General features: G+C 32.8%; 2 protein-coding genes across 7 annotated transcripts; both read right to left on the reverse strand.

Moving 5' to 3' along the window:
* Positions 1–1,909: 1,909 nt before the first annotated feature.
* LOC133675904 (starch synthase 1, chloroplastic/amyloplastic) lies at positions 1,910–8,495 on the reverse strand. The gene is made up of 15 exons (XM_062097454.1): positions 8,002–8,495; positions 6,667–7,028; positions 6,383–6,460; positions 6,159–6,283; positions 5,811–5,892; positions 5,498–5,671; positions 5,229–5,310; positions 5,009–5,100; positions 4,873–4,935; positions 4,700–4,789; positions 4,192–4,316; positions 4,006–4,114; positions 3,866–3,921; positions 2,817–2,856; positions 1,910–2,419 (listed from the first exon to the last, which is right to left on the reverse strand). Exons 1-15 carry the CDS (start codon positions 8,303–8,305, stop codon positions 2,261–2,263), a joined length of 1,941 nt encoding a protein of 646 aa, XP_061953438.1. The 5' UTR covers positions 8,306–8,495; the 3' UTR covers positions 1,910–2,260.
* A 5,086-nt stretch (positions 8,496–13,581) lies between these two features.
* Positions 13,582–16,906, reverse strand: LOC133676353 (protein IQ-DOMAIN 21-like). Of its 6 annotated transcripts, none has more exons than XM_062098020.1 (5): positions 16,660–16,906; positions 16,263–16,357; positions 15,125–15,397; positions 14,526–14,891; positions 13,582–14,388 (listed from the first exon to the last, which is right to left on the reverse strand). In XM_062098020.1, the coding sequence occupies exons 2-5, from the start codon at positions 16,344–16,346 to the stop codon at positions 13,720–13,722; spliced, it is 1,392 nt and encodes a 463-aa protein (XP_061954004.1). In that variant the 5' UTR covers positions 16,347–16,357; positions 16,660–16,906; the 3' UTR covers positions 13,582–13,719. The 6 variants fall into 6 exon arrangements, with proteins under 6 accessions (XP_061954004.1, XP_061954006.1, XP_061954003.1 ...); XM_062098022.1 differs by having other exon boundaries at positions 13,582–14,382; positions 16,263–16,368; XM_062098019.1 differs by having other exon boundaries at positions 16,263–16,368.
* Positions 16,907–17,131: the final 225 nt, after the last annotated feature.

Here is a 17,131-nt window from a genome sequence, read left to right on the forward strand (position 1 = left end):
TATGAGCTATTTGTAAATTGTAATCATTTTCATCGAGAAAAAACTAATATTAATATAATATTAGTTTTTTTTTTTGGTTCATGTGATTGTGGTTTGGTGTAATGGACTTCTATCTTTTATCTAACCATGGGAAAAAAATTATTTGGTTGGTCAGATAATTTTTGTACTTTTTTACTAATCTTGTATATAATTATATTTTAAACCTTGATTTTATAGAAGTTAAAATAACATGTTTTTTTAATTTATGAAGACTTTTTTTTACTTGTAAAAATTTATCTTATAATAGGTTAAATAAAAAAAATTAAAGTGATATCTCTTTTAATAAATTTTTTAAAAAAGATAAAACAATATCGTTTTGAATATAAAGATTTTTTCTTTAAAAACAATTGACACCATCATTTTGGATGAAAAATAAAAGAAGAAAAATCTTGGGAGTTGACTTAGTTGGGTCTCACACGCAATTGGTCAAATTAATCAGGTTGTCAATTAACTTATTGGGATGAAATTGGGTTGGATTTAAAAAAAAATAGGGGAAATTATAATTTGGGATGACCCAGAAAAACCCAGTTATAATCTATTGACTAATTTTTTTTAGTTTTTATTAAAACAATATTATTTTGATTTATAAAAAAAAATATAATTAATTTAAATGATTCAGTTAAAACTTGATAACCCAAAATATATATATATATATATATATATATATATATATATATATATATATATAGAGAGAGAGAGAGAGAGAGAGAGAGAGAGAGAGAGAGAGAGAGAGAGAGAGAGAGAGAGAGAGAGAGAGAGAGAGAGAATTCTTGAAGAGACATACAAACTTGACAGATTCCCATTGCTCTTCAACCTCCAAATTATTATCTTTTTAACTGACATGTCAATTTCTTAATCAAGGGCTGAAGAACTTGATGGCTTCACAGCCTTTGGATAAGATGCCAGATAGGCTATGTGTAGAGGAATTGTTTGTGCAGTGACCTGGTCAATGATTGTAAGCTAGTTCTTCTGTTCGTCCCCATAAATTCTTCCATTAACGTAGCATTTTCCTCCTTTTGTGGCACAAATTCCTCGTCTCATCTACTGTTTTGAAAGAAATTAATTTGATTTCTTATGGGAAATGGGAATTTGATTTCATTAGAAAGCTTGGTAGAAGAAAATGTCATTGCCTGAGTGGTAAGTTTACCAGTGGAATATCGAAAGTAAGTACTCGTAATTAATAAATGTGAAGAGAGAAAAAAATATATTTTTCAACTAGGGTACGAATATCACTTTCCATACTTCTAAATTTAGCCTTTTATTTTCATCGAGTGCTATAAAATTTTTATTAAGAAAGAAAGAAAATCAGACATGTACAAAGTAAATTTAAAATATTTTTATTTTAAAAGGAAATCAAATCAAATTTAATAAAGTCGACTACATTATATATATATATATATATATATATATATAGAGAGAGAGAGAGAGAGAGACTTGTTAGGTCAATCAGACACAAAAACATGATCAAAAGAAGAGAAAAGAATAATCATCATAACATATTTTGAGAATCCCGAAGAAGAAATCCAAGATTTTCCTCATTTTCTAAGAGATACATGCAAAACACAAGGCACCGCAGGTGCCTAACTTGCCTTGCTACATTGGAGAATATGACAGCTAGGGATGAACTGTGCTTGTTATTGCCTGGTCAGTCAGCAACATAAAGCTAGTCACTCGAGGCTATAAATCGCCCTCTCCTCCCAGTAGCCAACTCAAAGTACAACTGATAAACGATGCTTGTGACAAAGAGGGAGAAAAAAAAAACCCTAAATGCAACAGCCTGGCCCCTGTTTAATATTACATCTGGTAGATCCAGACTGCAGGCAGCGAATGCCATGTGACAGGATTCTTTTCTGATGGTTCCAAGAAACAGTTAGCGGCACCTGAAACATAATTTATTGTTGGTTTAAGATGTTATTTGCCAATGAAAAAACTATCTATACCAGTTCCTGTTTTTATCAGAATGTACATTACAACAAGCTGTGACCTGTGCAAAACTAACTATTTGACAATGGGGTGCACATGCAGAATAAAATATAATCACTCGAGAAAGAATAACCATAAAAAACACTGCCCACACAGAGCATGTGGTACAAAAAAACCGCTTCCGGGGCATCATCGGTTGATATGTTCATGTTTCGACAAGTGCCGAGTTGATTTCTTCACGAAAATGGTGTTTCTGGTCTCTTTTTCATATGTCCTTCGATGTTTTTCTTATGTATCCTCAATTAATATACGGTGGATCGATGAAGGCCCACTCGAAAACCTGTTCATAATGAACAGCAGCATTCTCCCATGTGGAGTCCTTCACCATGCCTCTCTTCATTATTCCTTCCCAAGATGATTTATGATCTCGGTATGTCATGATAGCAACTCTTAATGCCTGTCAAGAATCGGCCACGCATTGTCAGAGACAGTCAGACAATTAGAGAGAGGAAAATTTTGTTTCATCATTGTGACTAGACGAGGTTCCACAGAATGAATAGAATAGACAAGGTAACAAGAGGAAGCCCTTATAAATCTACTCAATACAACCATGTAAGCAAATTTTCCCACCCTCAAGTTCCAAAAGAATATGATTATCACCATCTGTCGTAGACCAGACCTTGTTCAATGGACAACAGAAAACAAAGCATGACAGGTGATTTTAACTTGGGAGATTAACAGATCATTAAAGCGGTGATTTCAGTGGAACTCTTTGGAGGAATAGATTAAAGAGCTATGCAAGTATAATAAAGTCAACTTCCGCATCCAAAAAATGTTAAATTAAATTAACTTACCGCCAACATGCTTTCTTTTGATAGCGGAGAAAAAATCCACCTGTCAGCATAACACAACTTTTGTTTAAGTTGGACAAGATTCAGGGAAATGAAGAATTAAATTCATGTAGATAATTGCAGTACTTGTTTTCTTCAAAGAATGAGGTTATTTACACCATGAGAGAACAGAAGCTATAGCACAAAATAGTCTTTGTTCATTTACTCTCCTAATTAAAACAGATACATGCGTCTTACTTTCCTAGTTTCGAATAATATTCGCAACTTTCTAAAGCCTGCTGTAACATTTCACCTTTTCCCCAGGTACATAAACACATGCATGTGTAAGTACTTTATGAAACAAAAAGTTATGCTAATTCCAAGTTCATAAACTGATGCATGAAAATGGTAGAAAATTGTCAACCTCTAATTTCTAACAAAGGAAGAAATGAGTGAAAGACAGGCACATGTGCAATTTGACATACACATCACTACATAAGTTTATTTTTAGGAGGCGTCACTAAAATTTAACATTTTAAAGCTTGCTGAAAATATAAAGGAATGGGCAAAAGGACCCTTGGAGAGACTGAGAAGATGGTATGAAGACACATGGAAATTTCTTCCCTAATTTGAAAAGAAATAGTACACCTATTGATCTATTTCAACACCCCACTTGCAGCTGAAATTCAAGTTTGGCCACAAAACTTGGGGATGATCAGTAAAAGTAGGTTAATCCAATTGAACAGTGCTTGGAAAATGAAGTCTTTGCACATGAATTCTTGTAGAAATCATATCAATTGCCAGTTTTAATTAGCCTTCAGTTCCTGAAAATATAAAATTTTCTCCACCAAGGGCAATTCTTTCTGGCTATAGGTTTGAGGGATCAAATCAGAACCTGATTGAAACAAATTGCAATTCTGAATCAATGAATTACGGAATAGTTTTCTTTTTCTCTGGCCTTTTTCCTTCCTTATCTCTGGGGTAAGAAAAGGCTAACTCTGACTACTGAGAATTGCAACTAAGAACTTCCAGGAAAACCATGCAGTGCATTAGTATTAAGGAAAAGCACATACCCGGTGCCTTCACCTAGACCTCCTTTAGAATAAGGATCGAAAGCCTGTACTGTATCCTGATATACACAAAGTACAAGCCATTTAGTACAAGCTCAAAAAAAGGACAACTGATACAGAATTCTTTTCAGGTTTTCACTCACTCTGAGTCCTCCAGTGCCATGAACAACTGGCACAGTCCCATATCTCATTGCGTACAATTGATTTAGCCCACAGGGTTCAAATCTCGAGGGCATCAATAGTATGTCAGCGCTGTTTATTCCAGACTTGAATTAGTGTCATTGATATTTTGAGCAATATGTAAAACATGAATGGGAAAGAAGGATTACCCAGCTGTTATCTTGTGAGAAATTGGAATATTAAATCCAACCCAACCTCTAAACTTATCTTTGTAGGTTGACTCTGTTGCTCTCATCCAGTCCTCATACAAAGGGTCCCCAGACCCAAGCATCACCTGACACATACCGTACATCTTTAGTAGTTGTGAAGGAAAATGCACTCCTTAACTAAACACCAAACTCGTTTCTATTTGATGCTGAAGAAATCTTAAAAACAAATTAACTGTGCTATCGTGCACCTCTAATGAGGTTTAAGAGAGCATTTATTCTCCCTTTAATTCAAACAAAGGCATGTCAGTTTTAAAACCTAGAATGAGAAGATATGACTAGAGTTTGAGGGCATTTCAGGTCTGAAATTCAAGCTAAATATAATTCCCACACGCCTTTGAGTTTGAAATGAAATTTATGCAAGAAAAAAAATGACAACAGCCAGTGGAGAGATAGCAATGCAGCATTCAATGGATGAGACAAAAATGGAATAAATGAAAATCTGACATACGAATTGAACATCATCTTCCAAAAGCTCTGGAATTGCCCAGCGGATCAGGTCGATTCCTTTTTGATAGTCTAGCCTCCCAATGAATCCAATCTACAAAATCCAACTCCAATTAGTAACAGTAGAGGAGTTTCTATTTTTCTTACAGAACAGTGCATAAGGAAAAAATATCATACCAGTGGACAATCAGGCTTAATAGGAAGACCTAATTCCTTCTGCAAAGCAATCTTACACTGAACCTGCAACTTGTAAAGTAGCAGGTAAGGAAACAATGTTCCAAAACAGCTGATAGCGGAAATGTGACATCACTACCTTCCCAGAAAGATCATCCACAGAGTAATTGGAAGCGATGTGCTTGTCTGATGATGGGTTCCATTCATAAATATCGATGCCATTCGTGATCCCTGGTGAAAAAATTATGTTACTAAATTCAAGCATGAAATGCACTACAGTGTACTAAAATGTGTTAATTGACTGATACAGAACTTATTCACAACAAAGTAATCCTGGGAAACATTTTTAGTAAATATACCATTCAAAACACTCCTTCGGCTGCTTAACAGCTCATGCAGACCATATCCACCTTCAACAGTTGTTATTTCCCAGGCATAACCCTGCACTAAACAAACCAATATTACTATTTTAAAGGAAAGAGAAAATCAGAAGATGACCATGACTACCATAGAAGTGACCTGTTCAATGATTTCAACATTTAAAAATGTAGTTATTCCAAAAGCAAAGCCCATCAGACAAATGATTATAGCTACAAATGATGGCAAACGATAAATTAACATCATAGACCTTGCTAACAGTGAGTATCCGATCAACTGTGACAATTGCACCCTTTAGCAGATTAACAGCTTCACCAGTGTCAAGAGCATGAGTCCTTGCCCAAGTAGGGAACACCCATCCCAAGGCCCCATACCACTCTGAAGGCAATCCCAAATTTGTGTAAGTTGCTGCAGGTTCCACTCCCTAACATGTAGATGAATTTGTTGAATTAGTGTAACAAACCTTCCTCCTCATTGTATAAAAGAATTCATCACAAAGAAGCCCAAGAGGCAGAATAACACGCATGCTCTGTATCACTTCAAAACATCAAAGGAGCACCTACCTGATGTGCAAGGTTATGTATCACAAGGATAGTTCGTGCATCCTTATAAACTCCATAGGGACGATATTTCGAAGCCAAAAGCCTGAGCACATATAACAATCAAAATCCAGTTAACATTTCTGAAATTAAAAACTGCACTCACAACAAATGTTAAATAAAATTTCCAACAGTCCCAAGAAAAAGAAAAAATAAAACAAAATACAAAATTCCAATTGGAAACATCTATAAATTGAAGGGGTTGGATTTGGAGGTTTTGAAAGAGATGAGAAAATGACAGGAGATTATTTGCCAATGAATTAATGTACAACATACATTTTAAATGTAATGATAAACAGCAGGATCACTTACACTGGAACCAAACCGGCATGCCAATCATTAACAAGGAACAGGCATTTCTCTCCATAGGTGTACCCTCCAAGTGGAAGCACCAATGGAGCTTCACATGCTGCATGGCAAAGTAAAGCGAACCGAAACTGTAAAACCAAATAAGAAGAAAGCTTGTCATTGTTTGTGAATCTAGGGCCCAAAAGATAATCAATATCACCCAATAGCTGGAACAATCATGAAGCTACCTGATTATCACCAAAAGCACCACGGCTATCACCATATGGGTTTCCAGGCCTGTGGTATGAAGGATGGTCCACAAACACCTAAAGTGAAGATGTGTAAGACTCATCGTTATCACAGAAGTTTTACAAAATGAAGTTTAGAATTGAATAAGAGCGAACAAGAAAAACTTCACAAAATGAAGTTTCTCCTGTTTTACATAATTTTTAAAGAAAGATTTTTGCATATTTATGCACGAATATAAAATGGTCCACAAATTTACAATCGAGAAGGAGCTGAAAATTCTTACCCAATCAACACCTTCCCTGTACTCATGGAAGAAAGCAACCTCCTGTTCCCCTCCAAAGCAATATACCTTTATATGACAATCCAACTCTGAAGCACCAGCAAAATTCTTATCTGCCGGACTACCATGCAGGTATCTAGGAGAGACAACCATCACTCGATGTCCACGAGCAGCTAGCACTATAGGCAAAGAACCACACACATCTCCTAATCCTCCAGTCTTTGAATATGGTGCCGCTTCAGAGGTAACAAAAACAATATTGTAAGTTACTCTGGTTTGGACTTTCTCTACTCCTTCAATGTCCTCAGCTTCTTCAGTTCCACCAGTAGTTGCATCTTCATGAGACTCTAAAACCTCACCATCACCTGCAGATCAAATTTTATACATCTTGCAATAAGCTATAGGACAGGACTTCAGCATACAAAATTATAATCCAGAATATGAAATAGTATTTGGAAGGCCCAAAGAATGGCATTATATGAAAAGGAGACTTCGGAACAAAATGGAAAAGAAAAAAGGGCGTTCAATATTGGAAATTTACTCATTATTGATAACAGAGAAACTAGAATAATTAAGAAATTTGGAGTTCCATCCCCTCCGAGTTTAGTACGAAATGGAAAAAATCACAGACAGCTCAAAATACATTAGTGATAGCCAAGTATAATGTTCAACTCCTATTTCCTAATGAAATTGTGCACAATTGAGCCCACACGCGTGAGAATTTCAAAAGACTGGAGAATTTTGTCATGACTCTTGCAATTCTAGAAAAGAAACGAAACCACTGTTATTGTTTTTTTTTTTTTAATTTCTGCCATATATTCACATACCAAACAATGCCAGTGTTTTAATTTTAAAATAAATAAAAATGCAAGGAAAATGACATGCTGGGAAACCACAAGAACCAAACAATTAGATCAGTTTCACAAAGTCTTTAATATGACAGCATGTAATTGCTGTTGGCAACTCAATTTTCTCATCAAATCTGATCATAAGAGTTTCCCTAACAATCAAGCGACTTGCTACTTTACTCAATCCTTGCTTCAGTAACTACATACCATATATTCGTAAAAAATTTTAATCACAAAAAGGCAAAAAAGAAGAAGAAGAAGCAAGAGCAATTGTTAAAGAGATAATAGGATATGGAATGATCGATAACTTATTATAATAATCAATAAAGGACACCAAAAGCAAAATAAAGAACTAAGCATAAACCCTCAAAATACATAAAGAAACACTGTAAAGAAAAAGATCCAAAATTTAAAGATCCCACAATCCAAAAAAACTAAAAACCATGAAAATTGAGTTGTGACAAGATTACTGTAAAAGAAATATCCATACCAGAAGGAGGAATCAAGTTAAAACCAATAACGGAACCGGAAGAATCCCTTTCAGGACCTAAAATAAGACCACCACGCTTCTCTTCTTTCTCATTTTCAACAGCAAAGTTTCCATCTTTTGAATTACCCACCCCACTTCTCCCTGATCTTGCAATCACCAAGTTTCCATATTTATACCTCTCCCTTACAAAACAACCAAAACCCAGTTGAGCCCTTGGCCTAAAACCAACCCTAGTAGTATCTAATCTAGTAAATGCTTGGCATGTCGATACTCCTCCATTGCCAACAATGCAAAGAGACTCCATCAAAAAATGAAGAGAAAGAGGGAGAGGGAGATGCCAAGATTAGATTTTTGAAGAGTGGAGGAGAGAAGGGGTGTGCAAGTGGTTGAAACGGCAAGTAAAATCCCTGAATAAAGTCATAAAGCGTCACACTTTGATACCAAGAGAAGGTGTCATGCAGTGTTAGATTTTTTAGATTCTGAGAGAGAGAGAGAGAGAGAGAGAGAGAGGGTGGGGAGGGATTAGATGTCCTGAAAAAGCGCGAAACCCGAAAATGGATCCTGCATTTATTTAAAAATGGAAATTCAAGAGCATGCCACGTTGACAAACACCACACGTGGAATTCTTGCATGGGTTGGGCAGAGTGAGAGTAAGATGATGCGGTGGAGGTGGGTGTTGAGTAGGATAATGGGGCCTACTTTATGTCATATGTGGGACCCATTAAGTAGTGTCGTCCACAGTTCTGTAAATGCGGCAGCATCTGAATTCTGATGCTACGCTAGGATTCGATTTTATTTGATGGATTGTTCCGAAAATTTGCTATTAAAAAATTAATTTAGTGAAATTAATTTAAGTATGTATTTTGTAATGTGTTGTTTTTTTAAAAAAATATTTTTTAACTGGAAAATAAATCAAATTATATTTTTTTGCTATGTTAATATTAAAAATAAAAATATATTTTATATATTTAAAAAAAATACTTGTAAAAGTAACACAACACCTAAATTGAATATTATGATATAGCCAAGTAAGTATAAAAGAAATGCGGCAGTATTTTATTGGTGGAATGTGGCAGGGGAGGATTTTTTTTGTGATGTTGAGTAATGTATACAATTTTAGTGGGACCAATTATTGTGTGGGTCCCAAAGAGACGTGGCAGGATCTAAGGAGAATGTATATCGGCAGGTGTGAACGTGGCAATCATTGGAGAGGTCAGAGTTTTGAGGTCTGGAATTAACGAATTTCGATAAAAAGGAAAAGTTTAAAACTCTGAAGAAATTTTTAAAACGCTGTCGCTTTAGTTGTTTAATTGTTTTCAAAGGCATGTACAAATCCCGATGATGTATCCTTTCCCGAGATGGACGTACTCTGCACGTGAAAAAGTTATATTATAATATAATTATAATTAACCGACAAAATGTTAAATGTCTTGGATAATCTGAGTTAAATTACAAATTATTAAGTTAACTCAAATCAGTTAATTTTTATTATTCTTTTTGTTTTTTTTAAAGATTCTTTGAATTAATCTATAATAGGATTTAACAATCATTCTTCTAGTAAACCAAATTTGATCCTATCGATATATTTTCTTATTTGAATTGAAATCTAATCTAAATTAAAAAAATACAAGTTTAAAAATTAATTTAAAACACAAAATTAAATTGAAATTTTTTTTCTCTCAACTCATATCTATATTTTCGAGGAAGACAGAGATTCAAAAATACTTTAATAGAATTATTCTCCTAGAATATAACTTATTAACACCAATATATATTTTTTTATTGCTAAAATTAATATCAATCAATAATTTTCTTTTATCATAATTTATTGAATTTCTTTCACTTTTCTCATATCAAGAATTGAAAAACAAATTACTAAAATGAAATTTTCAAAAACGAAAAGCTAGCTAGAATTTAGATTTGAGTTCAATGATTTTGAACCATTATTTTTTCACTTACTTGCAGCAACCAGAACCAAAATTGAAATTTTTTACCAAGGTTAATAGTTTGTAGTCTGCAATATTTTAAAGATATTTACATGTTCTTGGTTTCTAATAATACAAGATGAGATGCCCGCGTGCTGTCACAGGCTTATAAAATAAATGTACTTGATAGTATTATAATTGTGAATCAGCGATAGATAAGTAATGAAAATTAAAGATATGATGGAGAAAATATTTCATGACGAAAAAAAAATATTGATGATCAAAAACTTAGAGACTGAACAAAATAATTTGTAGCAATCTACAGTGTTTTGTGAGAAAAGATACTGTCTTTTCGCCATATGATTTAGCTTTTCAGTTAATAAAAAGCAAAAAAAATTACAAAGCTAAATTCTCTACCAACTTAATATTAAAAAAAACTAACAAAGATAATTTTGGAAGGAAAAAAACCCATGAGGAAAAACATTGTAGCAATTGACAATGTTTTGTGAGGAAAACTATAACATTTTTCCTAATAAAATAAAATAAAAAACCATTTAGAGAAATATTGTAGCAATCCACAGTGTTTTGTGAGAAAAACTACAACGTTGTCCTCACATGATTTAGCTTTATTGTAATTATAATTCTTAATCAACTCAATATTAAAAAACAAAATCGACAAAGATAATTTTGGAAAAAATCATGTGGAAAAACACTACAACAATTCACTGTATTTTAAAGAAAAAAATACAAAGCTAAATTTTTAATCAGTTAAATATTAAAAAAAATCGACAGAGATAATTTTAGAAAAAAAATAACAAAACAAACATCAAAAAAAGAAAAAAAATCAAGTTGGAAACACTGTAGCAATTCACAATGTTTTGTGATGAAAGCTATAGTACTTCCTCACATAATTTAGTCTTATTTGTAATAACTTATAATTCTAATTTACAAACAACTCAATATTAAAAAAACATAAAATTGAAAAGGATAATTTGAAAAAAAAATATAACAAAAAAAAACTATGCGGAGAGACACTATAGCAATTCACAATGTTTTATGAGGAAAACTACAATACTTTCCCTACATGATTAAGCTTTATTGTAAAATTAAATTATAACTAACTCAATATTAAAAAAAATCAATAAATATAATTTTGGGAAAAAATATTACAAAAAAAAGAAAACACAAAAGAAACTGGAAAAAAACCATGTGAGGAAAAACTATATCAATCCATAGTGTTTTGTGAGGAAAAACTTGTATTTACTTGTAATTGCGATTCTTAATCAGCTTAATATTTAAAAAATAAAATTGATAGAGATAATTTTAGGAAAAACATAACAAAAACAGAAAAAAATCATGTGGAAAAAAACATTGTAGCAATCAACAGTAATTTTCAAGAAAAGTTATAGTGTTTTCCTTACATATTGTAACTGTAATTTTTAACTAGTTCAATATTAAAAAAATAAAATAAAAAAAGATAATTTCAAAGAAAATCATAAAAAAAAACTATGCGGAGAAACACTGTAGCAACCAACAATATGTTAAAGAAAAAAATTACAAAATTAAATTATCAATTAGCTCAATATTAAAAACAAATCGACAAATATAATTTTAAAAAATAAAAAAATAAAATAGAAAAATATGTGGAAAAACATCATAGTATCCACAATATTTTAAAGAAAAAAATTACAAAGTGAAAATTTTAATCAGGTCAATATTTAAAAAGTAAAATCAACAAAAAAAATTTTGAAAAAAAAAGAAAAAATAAATGAAAAAAATGAAAAAACAAAAGAAAAAATAGGAAAGTTGAAAAAAAAAGAAAAAAAAAGAAAAAGATAGTAAAAAAAACAATATAAATTACTATTTTAATTCACAATAATTTAAATATAAAAAAATAATAATTTCCCAACACTATATAATGTTACGCTGGAAAATGATAAATAAATTCGTTATCTTGTTTTGACTTTTGATGTTATGCTTACGAGAATTTAAAAATAATGATAAGTGTTCTGATGTATGTGAAAAGGGGATGTTTCGAGTTTGGAGATGGAGATTGATGGTGTTCTAGGATTTTGTCTCACAACTCGTGTAGTCGTTTTTTTATACGTAAAAAAAACCATAAAAAGATATGAAATTGAAGATTGCAAATAAATAATATTTAAGTTAATCTACTAGTATATTTTTTCTCATGATAAGTTTATGTTTAAATTTTAATTTGTTAATTAATTAAATGGTAAAAATTAGATGTTTTTAATTTCAAGTATTATTTCTAAAATAAACTTTTGTTTGAGACTGTAATAATTCTAAATAAGATAAAAAATGTTTTTTTATAAAGTTTATTTTTCAACCAATCTAATATCAAATTATAAAATCAGGAAAAAATTATTTTTTTAATTATTATCAATATTAAATAAAAGATCAAATTGCTCATGAGATGATGATCAAGCCTCTGAAATAAATATTTAAAATTGGATTTGTTTTAAAATAAACTTAGACTCAAATTAAGTGTTATTTGCATTTATGAGAATTATAGTAACTTATTTTTTTTTTTAAAAAAAAGCAAAAAAAAAAAAGTAACCTACTCAATTAAAAAATAATTAATCCATAAAAATTGAAGGAGGATAAATATAAAATCCATTGTAGGAGAAACCAATAAATTTATTGTTTCAAATCCGTGTAAATCTTCTAAATCTATATTAACATTTTAAATTTGCAACTCATGAAATTAAAAATAATTTTAATTTTAAAAAGAATGTTTAACTCCTTAAAAATAATTTTCCAAATTAAGTGTTAAATTTTTTATTGAGATATCCCTTAATAATTTTAAAATAACAAATGAATTAAATAAAAAGAATGTTTAACTCCTTTATTTACTATATATATATATATATATATATATTTTGTTTTTCCACGTGTTTTTAACTGGTGATGGTAACAATGTCCCTCCCATGTAAAATTCATGTCCCCAAGATTCAACACAAAAGTCCCTCCCATATTTTACAAGTACCATACTTCATACAATCTCTGAACTAACTTTAACTCTTTCCCACTAGCAGGCACTGCTGAGTTATTGTCTTCGAACAAGGACACGTGGATACATGGTAGTTCCCACTACCACCTGCGATTCGTAGGTATTCTATTGGTCAAGTATTTTCCCATGGATGCTTTTTTTATCCAAAATACTAGAGTTGTAAAAAACCTGTACAATCCACAAAATTCTTGCAAGTCTTGTCATTATTATATTATCGTCCTCTTTTCCATTAATTAAATTAGAGAATTAAGTATTTACTTAATTTGTAAGAAATTATTGCATTTAAAATCCCCATGTGCTTGCTTTTCAATTTCATTAGTCTGGAACTACAAATAGTGATATTAATTCACCCCAATACATATATCTTAACATTTCTTTTTAATTCTACCAGGATTTAAAAAAAAAATATAATCTTTTTAACTTATATATATATTAATTCGATGTAATATATACATATTGACAAAACATGTTTATATAATATTTATAATTACTATTTTATTTTTATATTGAATAATAAATAATATTCATCTAAATATCTAAATTTTTTAATGAATAATTTGAAAATTTCAAGTCTTGATAATTGGACTATTCATTTGAAGACACAATAGTCCATGACACTATGTATAAAAATCAAATATTTAACCCAATACCATGCACAGCCTCAAGGGCTGGAGTTTTATGACATCATTAACAAAAACATCAAACGATAATCCACAATAAATACTGTATAAACACACCATAATACATAGTTCATATCACTCATCAACCGAAATCATTCCTCCATCCATGACCATCAAGAGGAGGCACCCTCCAATCATCACAACCACCACCATTGAAATCAGGGCTATACCCGCCAGCATGTCTTTTAGAATGGAGACGCATCCCGTTTTGTTTTGGGCTCGGGCTCCTAATTGGAGCCTGGTAAGTTGTGCCGCCACCTGAACTAGAAGAATCACAACCTGAACCACCATTAATGCTTGATCCTTTCTTAGTGAATGGATTCCGCAGAGGTGTGCCTGGGGCATATTGTTGCTTGGTCGAGCCCTGACTACGCACTTTTGCCTTCGCGGATTGGGTCGGAGCCATGTAGCTAGGTACATTGCTCGAACTCAGTTGTCGTTGGTGTCTATTCGAAGACAGGTTGGCATCAAGTATGCCCACGTTAGAGTTGCTCGTGCCTGTTGGGGTGACCATGTCCATCTCCACTGTCTTCTCGGACATGTCATCGGTCGTGGCTGTGGCAGTGGTTGTGTTTAATGTCACATAGGAGCCTTCATTTGGACCCAATTGACGCACATTATATGGCTGTGCTGACATCCATCCCTCAAGCCAATTCCAGCCCCATTGAGCCTTCTCACTTCCATCCACAAAATGTCCTATTTCTTTACCGTTTGGACTATTTTGGGAGAGTAATGGCTGCTGCTGCTGCTGCTGCAATACAAAACCAGTTACAAACAAGTCATTGAGGTTTTTATTTTATTTTTGTTACTCAAATTGTCAAGAAAATGTTGAAAAAGTAGCCAAATTTTAGCCAGGGCTAATTACAACGGAACACATGCATTACATACCTCGTAGGCGTAAGCATAAGCAAGGGCTCTTTCCCTCTTCATGACAGCATCATGTTTCTTTGAAGCATTTTCCTTGAATATTTTACCTGGACTTCGATTCCTACTATCCCATTTATAACTCTTCAATGGACTCTTAGGATTCATAATTTCTTCAACCACCGATAGTCTTCGTTCATCTTCTTCCTCGGCCTTCATTTGAAGCTTCTCATGAGTTAACTGAAGCCTTCTTGCTCTTACTCTTGCTTGCACTCGAACAAGTGCTTGCATACATCTCATTGTCATTTGTGCTTGCTTTCGTACATTATGGCCCCTAACTAGTGCTTGAAGCCTCACCAATCCCTTCAAGGCACGTAAGGCACGCCGAGCCTGCAAAATATATACATGGCCAATTAACTCGTAAAACAAAAATAATTACACAAACATATTGTAAGATGAGTTTTAATCTCATCATCATCTTTGAGCTCGTCGTACCAATAGGATATATATAATCGTAGGATTCAAAGTACCAGCTAATTAGACTGTTTTCAACGAGAGTTAACTTATTGATTAACCATATTATTTTGATCTAAATATTAAAGTGAAATGAAGAGAGGGATTACAAGGTAGCCCCTATAGTATGATTGAATGAGGATGGCAGCTCTTTCTTCCTTAGAGTATCGACCATAACCGGCTAAGCGAACAACGTTAGCTGCCGCTTGAGCAGCTGCAGCAGCAGTTGCTACTGCCACAGCAATGACATGGTTTCTATCTTCAGTTACTGGACTTGATGCATTGCTCTCATCATTTGTAACATCAGGAGAACTTTCAGCAGGAAAATGCTCAAATGAAACAACTTCTGGGGCCTCATGTTGCCATTTCTCTACATTGTCTTTCTGAAATACATATCATGCCAGCCATCATTTACATCGATGTCAAATTTGTGCTCAATTATCATAAAATCATGAGCTAGCTAGCTAGCATATAACTAATAGTTAAGATTAATTAATTTCAGGCAAAATTACAAAAAATTCCTTTTCAACAAAGAAATAATTAATAATGCAGCACAGCAAGATTCTTTTTTTTTTTTTTGGCATGAAGAGGGTCTAGCAAGGCCGTGCACATGTGGGTGGAGATGGATGGAAGGATATCATCGGTGGCATGATAACTATAAGTCATGAAAGATTGCAACATTTTATGGTCCCATTTCTGCTCCCTTCAAGTTTATGGTCCTAGATACAGTACTAAAAGGGTAGGTCTTCGTTAAATATGGCCCTAGTAGCTGAACATAGCTCATATAGCACAAATATTCATTGCCTTTTGACAACAAATGAGTCGAGAAAGATTGCTCATGTGGGTGGTCTCTATGTATCTAGGACACTCTTAATTATTTGCTAATTAGGAGATGGTTTGATACCTTACAAATTATATTCTAATAAACAATATGCATACTAGGAAAAATTAAAAATCAATAATAATAAATAAAACTCGTGCAAATTTTGAAGTTGAGTTTGAACTTTGAACACACACACTAATGAAATATTTAACTAAGGAATAATAGAAAAACGTATGATGAAAATTTTGAAGGCACGCTATCAGATTAGATCACAAGGTTTATAGTTCAATTAGGTGTACCAAATGATCGTATAAAACAAGTCTTAATAATAATTAACTTTGCTTATTACTTAAGCATACACAAAAAACACCACATAATATTTCAAAGAAGCAAGTAAATACATTATGATAAAAAAAAATGACTACCTTTTTCTCTATTGGTAATTCCTTGGGAGATGATCTGAACACTTTCTTCACAGATGTAAACCATCCACTTCCTTTCTTTCCCATTTCCGATTACACTGATGATCAGCTTCATGTTGGTCAATCGATCAAATTTTCAGCACCCAAAAAGAAGAAGACAAGAACAGCATGAGAACACAAGCAAATTAACTGCGTACATAATTATTAGGACCAAAAGAGGAGTCTTTCCCTTGAACTAAGTATGCTTTCTGTGAAATGCACGTATTTAGCAACAGCTCAGAAGAAGAGAAGATCAAATGAAGCATGCAAAAACATAATGACGAACTCAGCAACCATACAAAAGAAGATCACGCTTGCACACGCATGCAAAGACAAAGAATATATATATATGAAACCAAACCTTGAGAAAAACTTGGATGAGTTGATTAGCAGGGAAGCTAATTTGACATTTTCTATCTTTCATTGTCCACTCTCATTTGAAAGAAGGGTTTTGGTTCGTTCAAAGAAGAAGAAGAAGAGGAAGAGGTTAGTTCACATGGATGAAGAGAGAGTCGGGAGGAGGAGGAGCTAGGTGGGGGGTGGGGGTGAGACTGTGAGAGTAATAACTACAACCAGCGCAATACGCCGCTGGTATTTATGAAAATCATGGGCCCTCTCTTGGTTTCATACTTTCATTACACGGGTTTGTAACGCCTTTTTGAGGTTTATTATAAAGAAACCACCTCAAAATTATAAGAGCATACTATACCATCGCCCAAGCTTTATTTTACGGTTTGATTATTTAAAAAAATATATTTAAGTTTTGTTAATGTGTTTTTAGGAAAAAAAAACTGTATAAGAATTGATCTAATATGATTTAATCGACTTGACAG

Source organism: Populus nigra, chromosome 16, assembly GCF_951802175.1.
Source record: "Populus nigra chromosome 16, ddPopNigr1.1, whole genome shotgun sequence".
Classification (NCBI taxonomy): domain Eukaryota; kingdom Viridiplantae; phylum Streptophyta; class Magnoliopsida; order Malpighiales; family Salicaceae; genus Populus; species Populus nigra.

Bases quoted from the DNA above. Each gene is read 5' to 3' on its own strand.
- LOC133675904 (XM_062097454.1), bottom strand. From the start codon at position 8,305: ATGGAGTCTCTTTGCATTGTTGGCAATGGAGGAGTATCGACATGCCAA. The intron at 7,029-8,001 runs GTATGGATATTT...TTTGATCTGCAG, and splicing joins TAACTTGATTCCTCCTTCTG to GTGATGGTGAGGTTTTAGAG. The intron at 5,672-5,810 runs GTAGGTGCTCCT...TCTACATGTTAG, and splicing joins TACATAACCTTGCACATCAG to GGAGTGGAACCTGCAGCAAC.
- LOC133676353 (XM_062098020.1), bottom strand. From the start codon at position 16,346: ATGGGAAAGAAAGGAAGTGGATGGTTTACATCTGTGAAGAAAGTGTTC. The intron at 14,892-15,124 runs GTAATCCCTCTC...TATATTTTGCAG, and splicing joins CATACTATAGGGGCTACCTT to GCTCGGCGTGCCTTACGTGC. The intron at 14,389-14,525 runs GTATGTAATGCA...TTTGTATTGCAG, and splicing joins CTTATGCTTACGCCTACGAG to CAGCAGCAGCAGCAGCCATT.